This window comes from Andrena cerasifolii, chromosome 5 (genome assembly GCF_050908995.1).
Source record: "Andrena cerasifolii isolate SP2316 chromosome 5, iyAndCera1_principal, whole genome shotgun sequence".
NCBI lineage: Eukaryota > Metazoa > Arthropoda > Insecta > Hymenoptera > Andrenidae > Andrena > Andrena cerasifolii.
The window spans coordinates 5,368,583-5,392,643 of record NC_135122.1 but is presented as its reverse complement, the minus strand read 5'-3'; the positions used below and the strand labels follow the sequence as shown (position 1 = coordinate 5,392,643).

Here is a 24,061-nt window from a genome sequence, read left to right as displayed (position 1 = left end):
CCGATCTGATTCGCGAATTCTGATAAGTACAAGTTGAATTATCTTATCGTTGTTTGAGGAATATAGTAAATGTTTGTGCTGTATGAGAACCCTTCTGTGCATTAGCCACAATTTCGTTCCAGTTTCGACTGGAATAGGCTCTCTGGTGTGCAAATGCTTGTATAGTATATTCCGCTAGTTCATTTGTCAAATTCACGGTATCTGATGGTCTACGATCTTACAACTGTTTCGAGCGATTACGAACTTCCTACTTCGCGCAAGCATCTCACACCGCGAACGCCGTGAAAGTGCATTAAATCCTGCTCTACGCGCCGCTCCAAGCATTGTGTTCGACTCGCGATAAAAAGATAAAACAGAACCTACTTTGTGCGTTGTTTATTATTTAACGAAGTTATATAAGATAATTTAACAGGCTTATTATATTCATGAATTGCAATTCCAATTGATTAAATTGATAAATAAGTAAATAAAAAGTATCTTCGGATGAACGGTAACAATTTGTATCTATGAAAAGCGAGATTGTATATTTTTAAACTTAAAAAAAATTAATTAAATTAAATTAATATATTCATCAACTAATTTCGAATAAACTCTACTAGTTATGAACTAATTTCGAATAAAAGTTTTCGAATAAGCAAAAGTAGTTTTCCTATCAAATTCTCTTCGCATAAATCTGTTTATTTTCAATGAAATAACGATCCTCGGGTTGTGTAAATTTTTCGTGCAAATGAAGATACAGTATCTTCTTTTCGGTGTTTTATTTTAATAGCTCTCCTGTATAGATAGCCTTCATTTAAGTATCCTGTACAGTATTAGTGCGTCATCAGATCCCCGACGAAGGTCGTTGAAATACTGGCAGAAACTTGAAATATTTTCGCAAAAGAAAACACCATATATTCAAATTCCATCGCTATTAACAATGCAGGCTCCGAAGGCTCCAAAATGTCTCACCATCGTATTTATTCACCTGAGCCATAAAAGTTTATCCATTAAATGCTTCATAACTTAAAAGTTATCGTGGATAATTGGTTGTTTCATTTTAAATAATTTATCCTGCTATGACGTGAAATTCAATTTGGTTGAATTTAATTTTTTTAATTAAATTTTTACTCGTACATCATACGCGAGTACACATTATACAAAGGGTAGTGTATTTCACAATACCACCCTCCATTACTGACAACGATATAAAATGAATCTACGTAAAATAGATACACACATTTGATAAAACATAATTGAAGAGTCCTTGTAGAAAACACTGTAAGTGTCAAAATGAAAAAAAAAATATCGGAAAGTGTTTTACGTGCCAATGCTAATACTATAATATAGAATTTGATTTTTGGCACTTACTGTGTTTTCTACAAGGACCCTTGAATTATGGAATCAGACTTATGAATCGAACATAACGCATAACGTATTCTACTCGAGCCGTGACGAAGTCCTTTCAGCAAACGCGGGGGGGCACATGGCGTTGCGCAAAACTCGAAACGAAAGAAATTGTTTCGCTGCACAAAAAGGAGAGACGGCGATGCTGGCATGCACTTTTGTCATTGCTTTATTCCTCAAATAATGGCAACGCCGTCGGGCCGTAAATTGCGACCGGTTTTCTGAAAATTTGCATATATATCGCGGGGCAAGGCCCGGAATGGCCGGTGCTTCAAACTTTAACGCTCACGAAATTATCCATACAGCGCCGCATACCGAAGGCGTTGCGGAAACAGCTTTTGTTTAGCTGGCAAGGTGATTGATGTCGAGCGAGCAAATTGGCCGGCAACGTTGTTCCCGATCGATACAATATAAGGAAGCCGGCTAATATTAATAAGTTTTCGAGCCGATGGTGTACAGACCCTAACTCGCCAGCGAGCCGGGCGCTGTTGAATATTCACTTGCAGGCGAAACGATAAATAAACCATCGCATGGGAAAAAGATTTCACCCAGGAAGGACTCGGCGCGATGTTAAGAATTAAGGAGAAAGGAGATCATATCTTCTACGCTAAATTATTACGTCGACCAGCGACAGCGAGATATCTGTACACGCGTCGGGGTTCGCTCGCGACGCGCACGCTGCGGTTCGCCGCGGTGGCGAGAAATTTATTATATTTGTTTCAAGGGAGAGCCGGCAAGGTCACTGGGTATGCGTCGCTTAAGATTGTGTACTTAAGGAATCGCCGTGCACGAGGCTGAACACGAACGATACGAAATGATGGCCAGCTATTATAACCGTCACGTGATTGTAAGGATCACGCGTGACTCGTGAGCCTTGGCACGCATATTGCATACATTATCTGGTAGGTAACAATCGATAGAAACGCTCACGCACTCTTACGCACTCGTGCATTCCCCGGCGCCCACCTATCAAGTAGCCACAATAAGCCACCTACGCCGATCATTCAACTTCAACGTGTAACGTTGTCTGTCAGCTGCACCCACTTGTTGACACCGGGCAGCGTGTCATATTCCTTTCTACCGACCGCGCAGTCGTGCTTTAACGGGAAATTCTACGAACTGCTGGATACAAGAACGGCCTTAGGTCACTCAGGCATGCATCTTTTTGCATAAAACGCATAATTAGATTCCTCACTCTTTTCTACATATACTGTCAAAACTGCATTGCCGTATCTTTAAAATTCACAGAGCTATGGCCGGTTTTGTTAATCGATGCTGACCAACTGACCCTAACTCGAATCTAACAAGGGGACCTTCAGGTTTGGTAATTTCAGAAAATTTTGATACTTAGTGTACGTGAAGGTCTTCACTAAGGTATTAATTTCTTAAAGCGGTAAGGCGCGTTTTTCAGCCAAATTCGAGAGAATCGACTTTGAAAAATTCTGAGTTCAGCAGTAGGTAAAATTGCTTCAACGTTTAAATTTTGGCGTTGTAGGGAATAAATTTCAAACGTAAAAGGTGAAAGGCTGTACCAGATGGCAGACAATGATTGAGCAATGTTTGGTACAAATTGGTTCGAATGTTCGATTCAATGTGTATCTCTGCATGACTGTAGGTATCGACTTTATGTATTCTGATCGCAATCTCCTACACCATAATTTTTTAAAGCACTGAAGGGTACAATTTTCCAATCAGGCCAGTTTCTCACAGAGTTCGGCATTAACTGAATAAAAAATTATTTAAATAACGGATTGAGTAAAAGTTACTTTAACCTTTAGCGTGCAGGGAACTTTCCTGGAAACTTTTGTTTGTCTCTAAGCGCTAAAGCGTTAATTTAATTCGTTGTCCGAGGCTCGAATAATCCGTGTTAACTTTATTCGTCGAATTCCACTTATATTCTTATATAATAACTTTACTCTGCATAAGACGAATAATTTTTTTTAGCTTTTATTCGTTACTCGAAATTTTTATTTAAATAAAAATTGTGGAGCACACTGCTTACTAACAGTCTGTACTTTTCTTCCCCACAACCTCGTTGTTCTCATTAATTTGTTAAAAATTTGTTACCAGGAGATTCTTCATTCTGTTGCTCGCAATCAGCTGTTCGCTTCGTCGAACTTGATGTAAGAAATAGTACACATTACCTCGATTACCTACTTACGATTCAACGCGCAGCGACCCACTGTTCCATTTAGCCGCGAAGTTCTCGCCGTGCCTAAGTTTCTGGAAGAATGATTGATTATTCGCGCCGCGTTGTTTGCTATTACTTCATAGCCACCGCGATACTTATTCGCGCCTTTCTTTGTTGCTGCATCGCCCAGCGAGCACAATGCCAATCGGGATCGAGCGATTGACATTTACAAGTGCGCGGACCGTAATAAAGAAAATGACCGATTATCAGCCGGTCCACTTTCCAACGCGTAGGACGCGTGTGCAGCCGCGTGTATGGGTGCGCGGCCGCCCAAGGAATCAGGGCACTCGAATCCCGCGCCTAATGTCATCCGTAATCGCGGCTGACCATTGAACTTCTAAACGGGAAACCAGTATCGCCCTCCGGTAGCCCGTTGGCTTCTACGGTCGCGCAGCAAGCCGGTACAGGTTGTTACAATAAAGCCGGCAGGCATGACAAATAACTAAATCGTTTCGCTACCGTTAAACACGTGCGTTGCATTAAATGGCGAACGGGCGGTTAGACAAAGATTGGACACCCGGGGCGCGCGGCGCAATCAAAAAGAAACCCTGGGAACACTGAATACAGGAACGAGATACCGGAGACTTCTTTTATTCGCTGCTGCCTCGCAGACGGAATACCCGCGCGGTTATAAATCAATCGAGGGATTACGCGGCGACAACTCGTAAATAAAAAGATGTTGCACTGTCAGTAACTCATTTCGCGGAGGTACGAAAATGCCTGTTGCAAACCGCGGGGCGATATTCCAACGGGGGGAAGATACCGAAGAAAATTTATCACGTATCTTCGAAACAGTTGCTATTCCTTCGCGTGTTTAAAATGTAGGTACTTGTTAAATGGTACTGGCTGATAGTATCATAATGCGATGGATAATTGAAATCGGGGTAGTTAGTTGAGGATTGAAGTTACGTGAATAAAGATATAAAGTCTTAGTTATTTACAAGGGAAGATCACCAACCTTGAGATTTTTAAAAATTATGAAACTTTGGGGATATGTAGAGCAGAGTCGGGCATTAAATAAATAAACAATTATTGACTTAACAGATCGAATTAAAGTTACTTTAACTTTAGATTATTCGACGAATAAACTTAACTTTTTTATTCTTTTAACGTTTATTCGTTATTCGAAATTTTACTTAAATACAAATTTTGTTCATCTCTGATGTAGAGCAGTGTTCCGCAACCCTTTCTCACCCTAAGCCCTTCACAGAATTCTACGGTACACCACAAGCAAAAATATACAAAACCTAATTATAGGAGTGCGCACACAGGAATTGCATTTATTTAAGAAAAACTTTGTTAAAAAAAATCTGGTGCGATTTCTCCTCTTGGAGGCTTTGCGCTGCGGTACACTTAGCATCGTCTCGTGGCGCACCGGTTGCGGAGCACTGATGTAGAGGATATAAAGATATGTATTACACAATTCTTTTGCTGCCCAAATTCAGTCTAAGGGTGTGAAATTGACTCCTGATGACTCGACTATTTTCCGATTTGTGTTACAACTCAAGAATTGTATGATAGCCCCAATTAAAAGGACCAATTTTTGTCTGAAAGCTTTTCTTCTATCTCTTACTGTTCACGAGTTATAACAGAGAATCGAGAAATAGCCGGATTTTCAGGGATCAATTTAGATAAAAGATTTGCGAAATACATACAAATCCCCAAAGTTCCATAATTTTTTGAATTTCTGGGTTCGTGATCTTCCCTTGTTACTCTTCAGTAGTAAATTTCAATAAATCTAAGCCAGGAATACTTTTAAAAAGGAGTCTGATTGATAAAACCTAACGTCGGACAAACAGGTACAATGGTGTGTAATACCTGTGTTACCAGAAACCGTGAATAATCAAATCGTCCTTGCGCGTACGATCGAAGAAACGTTCTAGATCCCACAGATGCATCTATGCAGGAAGAAAATGGTACCAAGGATGCCCTGTCCTTGGCGCAAGAAACTTGTCTTTATTCATCTAGAACTCTCATCGATATTTATTGGACGAAGGTCTGCTAGCCGTGGAGCGTAACTAATTCTGAATCACTCGTAAGTGACTGAACGGCGCAGGAATTTCTCAAAGATGTTGAACTAGATCGATCGAATTATTCCTCTTATTACAGAGACCTGCGGTGTGTGTGTGTTTTTTTATAGAAACATAATATCAGTGCACCGCCAAGCTCGTTAATTGCTGGCGGAGGAAATCCACTCACGTCCTGATATTTCAACTAAAAGCTAATAGTTTAATGATATAAACGTTGAGAATTGTTCGCCCAGTCAATCGCGCAGATTGTCGATCTATTTTCGAGGTTTCCTGTCGTTACGTTCTCAGAGGGAGGCAGAGTTGGAACTACTCCTGCCGATCGACGTTGGACCAATCGCTTCAAATGACTTGTAATAGTTGTGCCCGAGAGCGATCATGTCGATACGAAGTTTAGAGCCCAGATCGTGGTGTTCCGCGGGGTCTTGGCTGGAAAAGATCCTCGGAAGATTAAGGATCTTCGTGATCGTGCCCGATACGTCCGTCATAACCTAGTGGTCCGCTACCAGGAAGTCGACCGCCTGACGGCGAAGAGAGAAAGTCATACGAACATCATGACTCTTGTAAGATTCTACTGTTCTCTCAGGAAATTATACCGATCGCGTGTACTTGCGATCGTTGCTCTGTATCGAGCCGATATTTACGAGCGTCACTCTCAGTTCGGTGATAAATTGCCTGCAGCCGAGGAGCCTGGTCTGAAATCTGTCTTCGTAGAATTTTAACGCCAACGTCGGTTCATCGATACTTGCCTACTAAGAATGGATAGAAACGTTTTCACCTTTACAGCTGATGTTCGACGTTGGTAATAGAACGATGCAGTGTGGTGTTATGTCAAATCGGCGACACTGTGTCATTGGAATAATACTATTTTAGTGTGAACATCCAGTCAGAGTTACATGGTCCCGAAGAAATTACAGTCGAAACAACGGTTTAGTAGTTGTAATAGAAAAGTCACAAATATAAAGTGTGCAAACATAACAAATTTTTTCGCCAACGTGTACCAACATATTTCATAAATCCTAGAGCCTGAGTGTATTAAGTCCACTTTTTTAAAAAAATGACATTTTACATGTTTCCAAGAGACTCAAAAATTTGATCCGGAAAACATGTGAAATGTCAATTTTTAAAAATAATGGACTTAATACACTCTGGCTCCAGGATCCAGAAATAGAATGGTCAAGATTTAATTGTTTCTGAGTTCCCCATCGGTAACTTTCGTTGCTTATGTAAAGATTAATAAAATCTAATGTACTCATTTATGATCTAGTTACCCAATACCTAATTAATGTTATAATGAAGTAGGTACGTCGACATGTGCTGTCGAGAAAGATTATTAGTAAGGTCGGTAATAAGTATGAAAGAGAATTTCGTTTGATAAGGTGTTATTTGATGCTCACGTGCCTCCATAAATTAACTGAAAAAATCAAACGGCAATTAATAGCTCGTGTGGCAAGGTATTTGCTCCTTAATTAAAGAGAAAGTGTCGCCGGATTCTTGTATTTCACAGATCACGGGTAAAAAGTCGAAGAGCCCCTGCATTTCCAAAACTTTTCAAATTTCAAAAGCGGGATTGTAAATACCTAATGAGTATTCATGAAAACTGAAATGTTTTGCATATTTGTTGCGAGTAAACGAGTGTATTAGGTTCACGTAGAAGCAGACAGTTATTGTACACATACATATACCTGATTGTGAAAGTAGCATCGAACTTTTGACGCTGAAATGTATACTCCAGCAGCTGTACTGACTTGACCACATTGCCAAGGCCAATCTCACCCAGCGACAAAAGAGAAGAAATAAAACATTCGCGATAGCCGATCCTGATACTGCATGTACAATCGAATTCATGTTACTTTCATCTCGCTATTGATCCATTTACATTCGTACCATACTGTTCTGCATTATTGAATAGAGACTAACCGCGCTATGTATAGTGAAACACTTCACGCAAGCGTTATACGTCAGTGCGTATGTGAGAAACATGTTTTTCAGCTTCATTCATATTCAAAGGAATTTTCGTTTAACACGTGTCGATAGCGCTTAATAGATTTGTGAACTGTGTCTCGTATTCCTACGTACTAAACAGATGTGTGTGCGTGTGCGTTTGTGACGAAAGTAATGCATGCTCCGAATCTTAAATATTGATATGAGCTATAAATACTTCAAATGGGCAAATAAATAATCAAGTAGAACACTGTGTAATTGGGTTAGGTTCTGCAAGCTGCCAATATGTGTGGCTGGTGAAATAGATACGTGTAGAAATGTCGTGAAAGCAGCAGGGGGCAAAGACAGTAGCATTCTTGAACGTCAGCCGTCAACAGCCCAGGGACACATTCAGCATAGTTTAAGAACGTTTGTAATAAGCATTACTAAGCCTTGGGCACCAAGTTCGATAGACAGTTTGGGTCTGTGGGCCCTGTAATTATAGTAGGAAAACACATATTTGGTGGTGGCTTGTATTGTACCCTTATAAGTGTCTCATTTCAAACACCATTCCAGTACTGCAAGTATTAACAATTAACACTATTAAGTAAAGTAGCAATACACCATTTTAATTTTTAATGCATGTTGCTATCAATTCTATTAAAAATTAAATACGATATATAATAAGTACCTAGTTTTGTGAAGCAGCTTTTTGCGTTTAGTATTAAAACGAAGCAAGAAATATAATTCCTTTTTGCCCTATAAAAATTTCCAACCTGCATCAGAGTCTCAGTTTACATCCTCACCTTCCTCGTACGAAAATCGTAAAATTTATACTGACATAACTGGTATATTTAAATTGAAATGAAATAATTTAATATTATACCTAGTATACATCAGGTAATTAAGCCATCTGTAAGGAATAATTTCTCCGATCTATTTAAAATATTCATCTTGTTAGAAATGCCATCAATTTTATGTTCTAATAAATTTTTTGCCGCATAAAAGCCAGTGGTGCTTGAAAAAACCATTATTTATAAGTCTCGGAAGTGTTAATTAATATGCCCAGTGCATCGGGTATATGGCTCGTTTTAAGCATTTCTTGCGAGACAAGTCGTTTCCGCAATTCAGTGTTCGATTTATTTACCTGCAGATCAATTCGTGCAAACCGGCAAATCTTGATCGTAGACCCTTGCAAGTCGTTCGTTCGGGATATCGATCGTGATCCGCTTTCTATGTTAGGACGCGGAAGTGGAGTGCATCCGATTGTAGATAACACGTGATGCTATCCCTGAAGCGTCGAGAGTTATGAGAGCATAAACGTTGATCTGATCCTCTCGGTTTATCAGATTCGAGAATTTGTACCCCCTGGGAAACTCAGCGGGTAATTAGAAAGTACGCATTTCTTTTCGATTATAGGGATACAGTTGCCAATTTACAGATCCTTCTGCAATTTTCTGTTACGTTGCTGTAAAATGAAATCTATCAGGGTACTATCAAGGTACTGAATACGTTCGACCATTAGGAGATCGAAAGCCGGCGATTAGCTTTTATCTAGATATTTCTTGTTCCCCGTTCAATCGATGCCGAACGTTTACATCGAGATATACAAAATATCTAAGTCGAGCTATGATAAATCGTTGCACGAGCAACTGAACTGTGCTTGTCTGTGCTAACTTCTGCAGGGCTAAATTTTTCTGCGTTGGAGCATAATCTCTGATTATGCATCGAATCTTGTTACACAAATTGTTTCGCTTCGAGTGACATGCTGGTGCCCCTTGCAAATTGGGTATACTCCTGTATATATGTATGCTCCTTGTATGAACATTCTAAACACAAACTCTTGTTTTTTTTATTAATTATTTGTTTGGGTCGTATCTACATCATGGGTTATTAATTAGCGACTATATTTTTGTTAGGTGTAAATTGGGTACTTTATCCTATTTAATCCCACTTCCTCGCTTTACATTTAAATTTCTATTATGTGTTATTCTAAAGGATTTACAATCATATTTAATTTTGTAAGTTTATATAAGTTTAAAACGAATTATTTTGGTTGCTGTTCATTCATCGCTCAATGCTACTTGAAGATTTCCTGGGATATTGAATTTGTTTCGACTTGATTGTAAAGAAGGACATCAAACAAAAATAAACCAAACTCTTTGATTTGCATTATTATGGTACTTGTGTATTTTCCACTATGTATCAATATAATCGTTTGGAACGTTTTGTACATTTGAAGATGATGAACTTGAAATTAAAATATCGATCAATCTTGCATACATTTCGGAACATCACATGGGGCCGTCCTTAAATTACGTAAGGGTAATTTTGGCGAATTCTTACCCCCTCCCTCCCCCAGTAAAAGAATTCGTAAGATTTGATATTCCAACCCTCTCCTTACGTAATATTTTTTACACTTCATTTTTTAAGTTATTAAAATTCTTTTAATGGTTTATATAATTCTTTGAACTCGGTTTCGGGAAATTTAAACTAAAACTACTTTTCCGGAACATTAATAACTATTTGGAAAATAAGTTTTATGAGGTATTTCGACGAATATCGCTAAGTAGGTATAGAAACTTATTGTAGTCATCATCAGTGTAGAAACAAGTTATTGTTGGCTATTTTTCTATATTAAAATTCGTTCGCTGTTTAAAAAAATTGTTTAGAAGCTTTCAAGATGCTTCAAATTACGAGCACTGTTATTACTTTTTTTCCTATTATAAAAAGACTATACTACACAAAAATGAAGAAGTATAATATAGTAGATAGGAATCTTAACATTAATATATAAAGCAGAAAGTGTTTGTGGGGTCAGGAAGTGTGTCCCAGCTTTCTTATAAAATCAGACCACTTCCTTTGTTACATAGTACCTGCACAAGTTCTTCGATAAATTTTCCTACTTGTGAAGTACAAAATGCACGCGCGGAAATACATTATTCAACCGAACCAGCAAGAAGTAGAATTCCATATTCCACAAATACGAAACTGATTACTTAACCGCAAAACTTACGGTTAATACACACGGAAGTTTAACCACGCAGATAGAGCACACGCGCGATAGTCCGTCTTCTCTTAATTAGACCTGATATCCGTTCGTTACAATTATCAATTTAGTCGGATAATCCCGCCGCAAACGCGTTAAGGATGAAGCTACAGTGACCTGAATTAGAAACGGCTTTGCCAATCGCCCTTGCTATTAACACAGCAAGGCTGTGCGTCAGAGGATGTCCCACTTCCCGACAATCCATTATGTATATTTTTCACTTTTCCGAGCGTCGTTAATAGCGCCGCAGAAGCGTACCGTCGACGTTCCCAGATGAAAGCGACACGGGGGAGAGACAGGGAGAAGAAGTGGAGAGTGAAAGAGGCGTAGTACGATCACCTGGATTTTTCCCTTCGGGAGAAAGTTCTTGATTGGACCCTCGGCACGCCATGATAAATTAAACGAAAGTTTAAGTCGTCACGATCCCTAGGAGACGATCGCTACCTCGTGTAGCACGCTGCCGATACATGGCCGGAGGCCGGAGGTGCTGCGGGATGGTGTAGCATACTGCACTATGGTGAGCCGGATGCTTTCACTCTCGAGAAATATTTTCGAGGGACGAGATTCTCTCTTTCTCCCTTTCCCTTTCTCTTCGTCTTTCTCTCTCCCTAGCCTCCTCGCGAAACGTCCTTTTCAATGCGATCCTCCAGCGAAGAAGGTGTGGCTGCAAACTCCCACGTTCCCTGGCAAGTGATTCCCATGATACCGAGCTGGGCCCGCTAATGTTGCGCATCGATGCGCCTTCCCGTTGCCGTGCTTCGCTTTTAAACACTGTTGTCTTCGATCTGCAGGAAATCTCTTCGACCCCGTGCGTTTCATTCCGCCGAGGCTCGCTATTTCCTACCTGCAGGTGGACCTTTCTAATCATTTGTGGCGCTATCTGTTCGATCGGTCAATTCACGGATCAATGATTCAAATGGCGCGTCTTGGATATTCGGCACGGTGCAAGGACACACGGTGGTTACTGGCTGAACTGTTGTATTCTTAGAGAAATGACACTTGAGCTTGGCTTTCTTGACGAGAACTTTTCAGTTTCAGCGAACTCTTCGTGCGCGATTGGTATTTGTATATGTAGTTTAGCCTGTTGTGGAAGGGTAGTTTTATATATTACACAATCAGTGCTGAGTAGTTAAGGGGTCATTCCGGTTAGCTCGCCGATAAATTCAGCGATTTTCAGGAATTTATTGCGACGAAAATAATTATAGTAATGGAATAAAACTTTTTTCTGTTTATTAAACTACATTTCTACAGTAAAGGAAAAATATAAAAGTAATACAATTATTGCTGTTGAAATGCTTTTGAAAGCGGTCTTGATGACATGTTTAAAAATTCATGCCTCGCTCGTGATGACGATTTCAGCTGTTAGATTTATACGTTACGTTTTTTTTTAAAGTAAAATAAATAAAGTGGCAGTAATAGGGACACTGACAGTAAATGGGACATCTGCCCTACCTATCTATTTTCAACAGCGCTCCGCGGCTCTTAAGACTCACAGTTCGCCACTTCTAAAAACCTCATTTGTCACGTTTTTCTGAAAAGTTGTCAACTACTGATATTTGGTCAACTACACTAGTACCTTTACCCTAAACCTAACGGCTTCTTCATTGCTAGAATTTTAAGGAAATGGTAGTCTCGTAGTACCTATTCAACGTGTTAAACCTGAAATCGAATAGATGCATAATCTTAAAGCATAAATTAATTACGCAGGTACTCTAAATAGTAAACGCAAGAAGCCGAGGCATACAGGAACGAATGAACGGGGAGCGCTCTAGAAGCTCGCCAATTTACGGTAACTAGATCCTTGCTGCCTGTTCGCTAAGATTAATGAAATCCCATTCAATTAAATCCGCCGTGGCGCCCACGATTCGGTAAATAAATGCAGATTATCACAACGGTTATACGCGTCTTCTTCCCATCGTCGGTGTACTTTCAATTACCCGCATCGTGTCGATGACGTTGACTTTAGATGCGGATGCAGCCGCACGAAGTTCGCGATCACGATGGCCAGGATTAACGAGGCAGTCTCGCGCCTGGTAACGTTAGTTCCTGGAACACATCGCGTTCGTCACTTGAGATGAGACCGTTCCCGACTAAATTGCGTTTCGAAATCGTTAACGGATTCAGGATACCGAGCTTCGATAAAGAGTCCGCCTCATTAACAATTATTGATGGGACACATCCAGCAAGCACGTGGTGCAGTGTCTTAGGGAAGTGCTTTACTACACCTTTCGTTATTTAGTCGTGTGTCAGAAGTACAACTTTATAATAGAACAGATAGTCTCTGTCCTCTTTTGCGACAGGGTTGTGTGAGTATTACTGACCATTGAAAATAAAAATCATTTTTTGGGGAAAAATGTTGATAAAAAAAATAGAGGAGGCCATTAATTTAAAAAAAACCTGAATGTCACGTTTTACGAGGCGGGTTTTTCGTAGTTTTATCTGTATGCTCCCAACGCGGTTGAAAAATCTCATTCTGAGAAAAACGCATTCAAAGTGCCGCTCGGTTCGGTCGCGCGCTTAACCCCGCTTCACGGAAACTACTATATCTCCGTCAATTTTACGAATTTCTTCATAAAATTTGGAGAGAGCATTCCTGAAACGCGTGTCTTTCAGAAAATATAAATAAGAAAAAGCCGATTTCTCCTATTTCTTACAGTGTTTTCCCCTCTTAACCGGGGGAACAAGTACTGTAATAAGACAATCAGTATTTGGTAAATTACCCACACTATACAAATTGAATATTTAGCATATATTTTACTGTGTTAAATGTGCAATGTCTTTATTATTCCCGATGCATATTTAGTTCATTCTTCGCAATCTGGTAGTCAAATAATTCTCCAGGCACGCGATCCTGTAATTATTTCAATTTAAGCAGTACACGTTCCAGGGAGATAGATTAGTTGTACAAGGCATTTAGGTGCACACCGAGTATCTTAATTTCCTCGTCACGAATTATTACCGTGAACAAGTGTCTTTTACACCTGAATACTCATTTGAAGTCATTAACATGCTTCTTATAATACAGTATCTAGTTTATTGCGAACGAGCATTGGTTGCACTTAGCTACCTCTTCCTACGGTACGAGCAGAGTTCTATTGGCGCCCGCAATTGTCACGGACGAATCGTTCCATGAAACGAATTCAGGTTGATTTACAAGAATGTAACCTCGTCTCCCGGATGCTGCAGTCGAAGATAACCTTCCACTTAATATGCTAAGTGCGAGTATATTAATTAACCCCGCGACAAGAGTATCCATGGTTCGCGATTTTCAGCGGCCGGCTATGCGCACCTCGCCGTTCACCGGCCGCTAAAATATTACCGAGGTATCACTCAGGAAGGTCTCTCAAACATCTCGTTACGCCGCCCGTAACGTGGGAGATAGCGGCCATGTTGCTCGGGTCTAGCGATTTTTCGAAAAGATCTGAAAGTAGGAAGCGCCTAATTCAATCGTGCAGCCTCGAATTTTTCCCTCGTTTCAGCAGCAGGCACGTAATACCCCCAAGTCCTTTCTCATTGCGACCCAGGGCGAAAAAAGGAACGAGAGAGGTATTTCGAACGATGGTAATCACTTCCTCGTCGGTGTGCCGAACAGCCATAAGAATCCGGTTTGATTTGCGATTTGATTATGTCGTTCGCGTGCATATTACAATTTCATAGTAGTTCCGACTATCTAGGTATGGAAAATGGTATTTCGTCGCTTCGATGTACCACTGGTGGACATGTAACCTTTTTGTCGCCACTGAATCCCCGTCCATGAAACCAATTCACATGTTCGACCACGTTGGAGCACGTGATTGGTACAATTTATCAAAATTTTATTACAAGTTCCATATTAAAAATGAGGAAATTTCAGTAATTTATACTTGATATTTAAGCCTTTTTAAAAATCTGATTTTGCGACGAGCACGTCCATTCAGAACCAGATTATCTAAAATCAAAAAACAAAAATGATTTCGTTAGTATATTAATGTATCCCCTGATTAACGGAGGGAATTTCCGAAATATTAATTTAAAACAAAATGGTAGCTATTTAAGTTTGAAGTCCCGATTTTTTTGCGTGACTTTTGCACGAAGTAATCAGGACTTGAATAATCACGTCAGTCTGATTAAATGCATCCACCAATATTACAAAAATATTTTTTTTCCGCACAGTGTTTGCATGCGCAGCTAATTATTCAGAACACGAATACCTGGGACTGAGTCTCCCTGTAATCCACGATTATGAAGATTTAAAACAATGACCATAGAGTAGAACGCGACTTTCCAGGTCGGCGGATTCGGCTTATTAAGCCACTGTGATTGCATGGATGAGCAACGTTTTTTCGTTGCAAATCGCGAGACGCGGAGACAATAATCAAACGTCACCTCCGGTTCTTACCATGAACAATGGCGTAAACAATGTCGAGAGCGTGGTACGAGCGGGACATGTTCCCGTCGGGATCATCCTCATTGTTGTTGACTTCAGGAAGTATCACTGAGGAACGAGGTCGCGTAAGCGGCAGATTAACATTTGATAACCGCTACTGTCGCGCCGTGGAAAAAGATTATACATGCATGTGTAGTATGTACAAAAGAAGTGACGTGTCACCCCACGTATTATTACTCAAGACCGCGATGCAGGAGCTACTTATACATATCTTTCGACATTGACTGGCTGATTGTTCCCCTGCGCGGATGTTGCTGGCAACACATCTTTTGAAAGTAGGGAGGTGTATCGAAGCTTCTCAACGATTGATATCTGTGTCATCGTGTAATACAAGGTACGATCGATATGCAACGCACGTCATCCGAACTCGCCGGAGGTGGCGGATGCTCTAAATGGTGTTGTGTACCGCGTCCACTCCTTGTCTGGCATCGGCGTATTTTTACGCCGAGGTGGCAGAATAAGTATTGCAGTGGATCACGATGACTTCCTTCGGTTATAAGTTATAAATTTTTACTGTTTACGCTTACATCCTAGATTGAGACCTAAAATTATTTACAAACTATTTATTGTGTTATCTAAACTATTCCTACTACTTAGGGTAAGTCTGAGAGAGATGGCTAATGACACTCTTTTTGCAGTTGTGAAATTTGCTTAGCAAATAATAATTTTTCTTTTATTGTTATCGAGGATTATGTAGACCAACAATTAAAGTCTTATGCTATGTTATGTACTCAACACAATTTAGGTAAATTTTCATTCTACACGAAATTTCACTATTCATCCTACCCTCTAATAGATAAAGCTAGTATTTCGATGAAATTCAAATTCTGACCACTTCCATCTTAGAGTTACTCGACACAATTTGAGTAAATTTTCATTCTACACGAAATTTCACGATGCATCCTGCCCTCCAACCTATTTCGAATAGGTTGGCTGTAGGAGACTCGCAACGAAACTGTGGCCATCTCTCCGGACTTACCCTGTCTTTACCAGAAGAAATCTTGTCTCATATTTCCCATGCAGGGGTATTTGAAATGATTAATAATTACAGCGTCGATTTCATTTGATTTCATACGAGTAAGCATCGGGAAGCAAAATTCTAGAGTTGATATATGACGAATATAATTTCATTCAAACGCCAATGGTTCTTTCAATCAAATATGAATTTTGAGAATGAAAGTGAATGAACGTAAAAGGGGGTAGTAATTCCTTTAACAGTAAACGTTTTTATCCATTTAATATAATCAAGTTTTTCATAACGGTGTCATCTAGAAATAAAAAATATAATTCTACATATCGCTGCATATGTCATTAATGAACGTATACAAACAGCAAGTTTACATATTCCATTTTAATCTGATTTTCCGATCGCAGATAAATATCAATTCGTAATCCAATCGATTTATGTCGACTTGTTATTGGCATACGTTGTCGAAATTATACGTTCTCGGCAAGTGATCCATATCCGAGATAATTCGTTTAGAAGAACTTTAATGAGCTGTAAAACCTGCATGTCATCGGCCAGTGGAGCAATCTCACGAGTCTCGTAGTTTGCATACCGCTGAATCGCCTTTAAACGTTTAAAGTTCATAGGCACGGTGCAGTTGAAATGCAGGTAGCTGTAAGGATAAATGCTATTCTTATATTAAATGCCACCGTTGTGTTATTACAAGTACAGTGTTATTGCAAAATGCAAACTACCCTTTGTTTTCGTATGCAGCTACTTATTCTGATTCTTTTGAAAAACCATTGCTTTCATCACACGAATAAGTGTAATAGTTGCCTAATTTGATAATTGCATAAAACAACGTTAACATGGGTATAATAAACTTGTTTTCACACTTTTATTTTTCTAACGTTTTGAAATGTTTAGGTAGTTGACAAAATTGTGGTCAACTACCTAAATTAAGAATTACAGAAAATAATGTGCTATCAGTTACACAGTTACATTTTAATCGTAATTTGTAATTAGATTACTTTTTGCACAACTCTGGTAGCTACCACCTTTTCATGAAATTTCCATTAAAAGTGTATGTTTATAAATAGTTTACCGTAAACCGATATAAATCAATATTTCATACAACTATTCAAAGAAATATTAACTATTTACAACTTTGCAGTAATGTTCGTACGGTATCGAGGTTCAAAATAGTGTTCAAGCAATATTAAGTACGGACATCCATCTTTTGTCGGAATCGGCAATAAGTATTGCGATAATTCACGGGAAACTCACAGAGTCGGTGTAACAAATTACTGGCCGATATCACATTACGATGCAGTGACCGCAATCGATGTGATGAAATACCACGAACAGTCCATGATTTACCAAGTTCATTTGGAAAACCATTTTTAGAATGATCTGACAATAGCCATTTTACGAATAAGGTGGTAGCTTACATAATAGAAGAAACTTGCAAATCGACGAAGGATATACCTAATAACACGCTTCAATAACATTGCTGTAGTAGAAATAATTACTTCGTCGAAAACTTCGTAAAACTGTCACTTTCACTATCTATTGACAACAGTAGAATATATCTTTTTGTTTAATTTTATAATAATTCTCCTTAAAATTATGTTTCAATATTAAACTTAATCATCACTCATAAATATCATCAGTTTGCAGATTAGTGCAGATTTCAATCAGAAGCAGAAATCCGAAGCATAAGCTTAAATATAATAATTTATACTTTACCCATAACAGATCTATAAAAATGTACTCAGTTTAATAATTTATTGATAGCTGCCTTGTACACATGTTTTTTAACATGAGAAAGTGGGAAGCTATTTTCAAGAATCTTCTATTTAATTATGATTCCTGCAAAATTACTGTTACAGCTATTATTCATTTCCTTCTACTCATTTTCTACTACAGTTTAAATGGTTGAAACAAAAGGAAATGCATGTGCATTCGAGCGCATTAATAAAATTCGACAAAAAATTCCTTAAAATTTTTTTTTATCACAGCTCAAAGTATTTTCTGTGATTACGTAAATCTTTTATCGAATCAGATACGACCGTGAAGTGCTAGAAGTAATTTGCTGTGGCTATTGTTCTGTGCGAATTCACTCACTGGTAGTCATTTATAGAGCAAAAAAGGAGCCACGAGTAGAGAATTCACGACGTGATCTCAACCGCGAGTATACTTACCTTGTCTTTGAAACTATGCTTGACAGGCGGGGCCAAGGGAACGACTGTACGAACGTTTTAACTTTGAACACGTTCCACGATGATCTCTAGAGACGTGCTACGTCGTCGCTAAACGTTTTGGCTTGTCATCGTAGTAATTGACTTTCCCTCCTTGCAATGATGGAAGAAAACTGTCACGGCTGCACGGTCGAGTAGTCTGTGTTAATTAATCCTTTCTATCTCGAGCCTTTCAAACTTACGCTGCTATGAATTCAGATTTTCTGATTTACATTTTGGTGATTGTATAAGTGCTTCTGTGATATAATGCTATTAACACATTCTGCGCTGCCGCGGAAATGTAGTTTTTCGGTAGAATTAGAAAAAATGACGAGGCAGTTGAAAACTCTGCTGCAAAAGGAGGCAGCTCCATAATTTTCCGAAATTGAGTTATGGGTGGCATTGAATGCAAAAAAAATCTGAATAAGGTGAATGTCCCAATTTCTGCTAATTTAAGGGGTAACTCGTCATAAAGAAGGTGTAAAAGATTTGTTTGTGATCAAATTTTGCAGAGTAATTAATTCTTTAATAATAAATCAACCGATTCAAAAACTATTTAAAAAAGATATTTCAAGATTGTTAACTATTAGTAATTTCTAATTAAATATATAATGCTCTAAATGTATTGCCCCAAGCTCGTGCAACACTCGCGTAAATGTTTAAATAATTTAGAATTATTTTAATGCAACTATAGTACAAACGTAACGCGTATAATAATAAGAAAAATACGAACTGATCAGAAATGGGGACATGAGCAGAAATTGGGACATTCACCTTAGATTGGCGGAGTTAACTGAAGGTGAAAATCGCGCCTGCATTTGAATAATCACGAAGACCGATATTTAATTAACACAATGTTCAAGAATGCCAAAGAAAATCGGTACATTTCAAGAAAAAATGATTAACCCTATAATTTCTAGATTGCTTAAACAAACGGCGACTAATTCTTGAATTTCTAAGCACTACATCATGTAATTTTACATATTTCAGTTGGACCATAAAAAACTTTTTCAGTTCTACTCATGTGCTTTGTAAACAAGTTAAAATCGTATCCATATTTCTGAAGCACCTTATTACAGTGGTATCAGGTTTGAGTCTTTTATTTATTAATTTACATAATTTTATATTAACCGAACAATTACATTTCCTTGAAGAACCTCCAACACCGTTTCAACACATGTTATCCTCTGGTGCCTGTTTTTCCTGTCACAAATCTCCTTGTATTCAGTGAAAGACAAGGTAGTTGGTAGTCGGAAGTATTATCATGCATTTCGAGGATAACAGGAACGAAAGCAATCTCGCTGGCGTTATTCATAATAGTGGTTAACTTTCTGAATTACACTCTGCTGCACACATGCTCCCCCTATTTAAAATAATTCTTTAGTACGCGGTCGTTTTTATAAACCTGCTGAACCCTGCAGAATTATTATGAATTTTAAGCCAATTATTATACTTAATTCGATTGCCATGAAAAAGGAGGCCGTCTGTGTCGTTCAATCATACGCAAACCTCTTGATTGACTCAGTTATAAGCGTAAATGCAAAATTACTTATCTAATAATGAGTAAATTGAATACCATAATAGTTGATGAATGGTCGTCCCCATCAGATTCAAGGCGTGTAGAGGCGCTCCTTGAAATTTTCAATCCAGCAATAACAAAGCTGCCTGCGAATGATAAATGCGACCGGTTCAACCATACACATAAATGGCCAAAGATGATTATTATTAATGCGAAGCTACGTGTTTTACAATCGTAACAACGGTAATCACAGAAAATGCTTTGACCTCTTTTGCTTTAAAATAGTTGTTTGAATTCTTGGTCCCGGGCCATTTGTGGCGGCGCTGCGCGACGTGTAATTATCGTTTTTTAGAGACGGCATTGGTTAAAATCAAATATCTGCGTAGAAAATCACAGGGCAGTGAAAGTGTGAATTACGCAGAAGAATTTAAAACCGTTTGATATTAAATTCGATAAATTTGTTCCTGGTTGTATTTATGCTGCATGAAACTTCGAAAATATATTGCAAATGTATTATTTTATAGAAAAGATAAAAGGTTGCATATTCTGGTCTATGGAGAATTCGAATAAACAATTTTCTATTAATATGTAATCATCTGTATAATTTATATAATTTCCTTCGTTTGCCACAATGCTAACACAGTTTCTTGAAAATCTTTTCCGTTTAAAGGAATATCTTACTTTCTACTTTCTTAAAATATCGATATAATCAATTGAAATTGAAGTTATTTTCCACTAGATTTACCAAAATTTAGCTCCTCCAACAAAAAATTTCAACTTAATAAAAAAAAATCGAATTTAATTTCAACTAAATTTAAAACAATTTTGCTCCTCGAACTGAAAATTGGGACGCAATCAATCAAAATCGAATTAAATTTCAACTAAATTTACTAAAATTTAGCTCCTCCAACAAAATATTTTTTAAAAAGTCGAAGTTAATTTTATCTAAATTTAGTAAAATTTTGCTCCGGGTCAGAATAATAGCTGATTTTCCCTTTCCTCTAAGGAACGTTTCGTGGACATTTACCATAATGAATGAATCATACCTACGCTTGATCCTGTCTCTAGGGGATTCACTTTCTGTTTCAGATGGAGCACCAGTTCCTGAGGACGCGGTTGAACACGAGGTAAGAGAAAACAACGAGGAAAAACAGATGAATGATCGTTCAATAATTCTAACTTTTTATCCCTGCTGGGAGAAAGTGCAGGGCTTGATTTATCTCAGGAAATGAGATGCTCGGTGATTATTTATAACGCGCCAATTTGTAAAATGCGTTTACCTCCCGTCGTTCTCTTTCAGTTCGTAGAAATTTGTTGGAAGATGTTTCAATTACTTTACAAAGCATCTATTACGCGATATTTTACGAGTTTATACAATTTCGCACAGGACATCTTCGATCTATTTTCAGAATAGAAAATATACTACAATTTACGTGGTAATACAGTCAAAAATCTGAGCCTGCCTTAGTCACTCATTAAGTATTACCTAATATCAGCATTTATAAATCTGTCACATTCCGTGAGATTTATTTTTAGATTTAGATTGTTATGCACATAAGAAATCATATAAATGCGGTATGAACAAAATGAATTTGAAATCATTCTGAATGTATAGTGCACTTCTTTCTGCGTCATTACATTAAACATGCCATCATTATGAAAACGGATAGGTAATGACATTTCTAAAAAAGTACGCTGATTAACTCTTTACATAACTATGTCTCAAAGTGGGTTTAAATTATCATCTCGTGATGGTTTCCTGTCAAATGAAGTAAAATAAAAGTGGAATTCCAGTGCCAGAACTTAGGATACTAATGTCTGTATACGTATGTACATACATTCATATACGTTAAAAGTTAAAAGCAACGTTTCAGTAGTGTTCTGTATAGTGCTCTTATTACACAGTAACTTCTGTCTTCTTAATCGAAATTTACCAATTGTTGTTAAAAATATTAGACACAAAAAACTTGGTGAATAGGTATTATTATCAGAAATTTGCACAATGTAGGAGTCTGTACAGTTGGTATATGAATATAACACTTGCTAATTAGGAAAAGACATATTTCCACGACGGATTAGACTAATCGGCAAAAAGTGTTTCAAATACCATTTGATCACGGCAAAACGACGTCGTTAACCTATCGTTACGTAGCTATATGTGGCTAAGAATGTTAAAGACGCGTGATATCGTGCTTCAAATCAGCTGTTTTTAAAATTCAAGCAAGTGCTAATATCTATCATTTTATACTGGTTTAGTTGTACATGTCATATTCTATTTTACGCAGTTACTTATTTACTCTAAATAATCATCATTAATTGTGGTATGTGATTAGAGATGAATATGTTTTTTAACAACTAAACATTACTTAGATGTACGTGAGAAAATAAGAGCTTATCAATATAGTGTGCTTTTGATTTAAATTAATTGGTCATTTTGATAGTTGAACAATTGCTACTTTAACGTGTGTGTGAAATTTCAAGAAATAATTTAAACGTCTCTAAAACATAGGTTTATTACACATTTACATGTTTTATGAGATACTTACTAGTATTACCAAGTTTCCTCGTTCCGTAAAACATGTCACACCTTTTTAGAATATTTACTGCGTATCTATTATTACGTATTTTTAAAAGACCAGTCACTCTGACTGGTTTTGGTAAAAACAGCTTCGTCTTAACTGTCGATAGTTCTAGTGTTAATAAGCATGGTCCAATAGATAACGCAATTCGTGCACTGATAAATAAATTTCAAATAACCAGGTCTGTGCATGACGATGGAAATGAAAATCTTTCCACACCTACATCATCAAAATAAACAGGAACTTCGGGAACACCCTTTATGAAACCAATCATAATAATTAAATTGCACTATAATAATAAATTTCTGTGTGTCTTCACTTAGAATAAATTTATTACCATAAGTACGAAATATATATTTTCATAAGCTCTAGAGCCCACCTCACCTTTCCCCTTTCAAATCACAGTGAACAGCCTAAAAATCCAAAAATTGTTACCCGCAATTGTAGAGGATACTGATATTAATGCAACTTTAATGATGCCCACATTGCGACGGAGGATATAACGGTAACGCAAAACGTTACTTTCATTATCGAGAAACGAATGGGGTCGCTTATTACGAACCAATCAATCATTATTGCGATGTGACAATGATTTTGATCGGAGAATAGGGCCAAAACATGGTAGGTCGATATCCCACGATCAGCCGAAGCGTCGAAACGTATTTCGCCTGAGGATTAGCACGATACTTTCGCGTCTGACGCCTGTGCACCTGTAATAAAGCCTCCACGTTTCTTTGCAGCGCGATTATTTCACCTCTGCATAGTGGATCATCTATCCTATAGCCTGCAGCTTGGTAGACTGATTGCCCTTAATACACATATAATTTATGCCGTGGAGGGGGATGAATAGGACGGTGCAGCTAATTGGATTCCCCGCATACGAATGTTGAGTTAATATAATAATCATCGGCGCGTCCTATTGCCTGTACGAACTAGCCGCAAGATTAATTTACGTTCTGTAATCGCGCGCTAATAACAGCTGATTCTCTTTCTTTTGCGGTCGGCCGGTGCCACGATCCATCTTCTTGTGTTCTGTATTGCGATCGTTGCGGAGGATGTCGGGAGATTTGTCGTGATTTTGATCTCGTTCAAGCGAACTACCCTTTCACTTGTTACTTCATCGCCTTTCCACGCAGCTTGATAAAGAGAAAGAAACAAAGGACGGGAAAAAGCTGCTATTCCTCGCAAAGTATCTATATACTCATCCCTCAATTTAGGTTTTCTTTTACGCGGTAAATAATCCCCCCGTTTACGCGGTACTTTTTATACGCCGTCTCATTTTACGGGGCCAGAAAGTATGCATGTATACTTTTCTATCTGATCCCTTAATGTCGCAGCCGCCACCTAAAGCGAAACTTGCCACTGCGGCTGCGAGCCCGTCGTTTCAGCGGAAACGTCGTCCTATCGATGATAATCAAACCGAAGTAGAAGTGCCAAATGTTTCTAGTGACGAGGATAGTGAGTTCTGAGAGAGAAATTGACTGCAAGGAAAATAAATCTGTATTCATATTGTTTTAATCTTTATATATTGTTAAAAAATATATACATAATATTATACATATTTATACTACTCAAGAATACAGATTTCTCATACTTAAAAAGGGTAAATTTATTAACAAATTTGAAACCGGTCATTTTGAGCTTTAACTCGGCGGGAGGCGCTAATTTGTAAAATTTACCACAGAGGCGCTAGTTGCGAGAATACGAAGACTGTTTCAGTTTTTGCTACAATTTTTTAAAGAACTTTAATAAAGATTTTAAGATGTTTTATAAAT

At 38.1% G+C, this 24,061-nt stretch overlaps 1 protein-coding gene across 4 annotated transcripts in view; it reads left to right on the top strand.

Moving 5' to 3' along the window:
* The window catches only part of LOC143368935 (uncharacterized), a 98,690-nt gene that overhangs the window by 65,810 nt on the left and 8,819 nt on the right, over positions 1 to 24,061 (top strand). For all 4 annotated transcript variants that reach the window (XM_076812172.1, XM_076812175.1, XM_076812174.1 and 1 more), the window contains exon 2: positions 20,797 to 20,834. In XM_076812172.1, the coding sequence (XP_076668287.1) occupies positions 20,797 to 20,834 (38 nt within the window). The remainder of the gene's footprint in view (positions 1 to 20,796; positions 20,835 to 24,061) is intronic.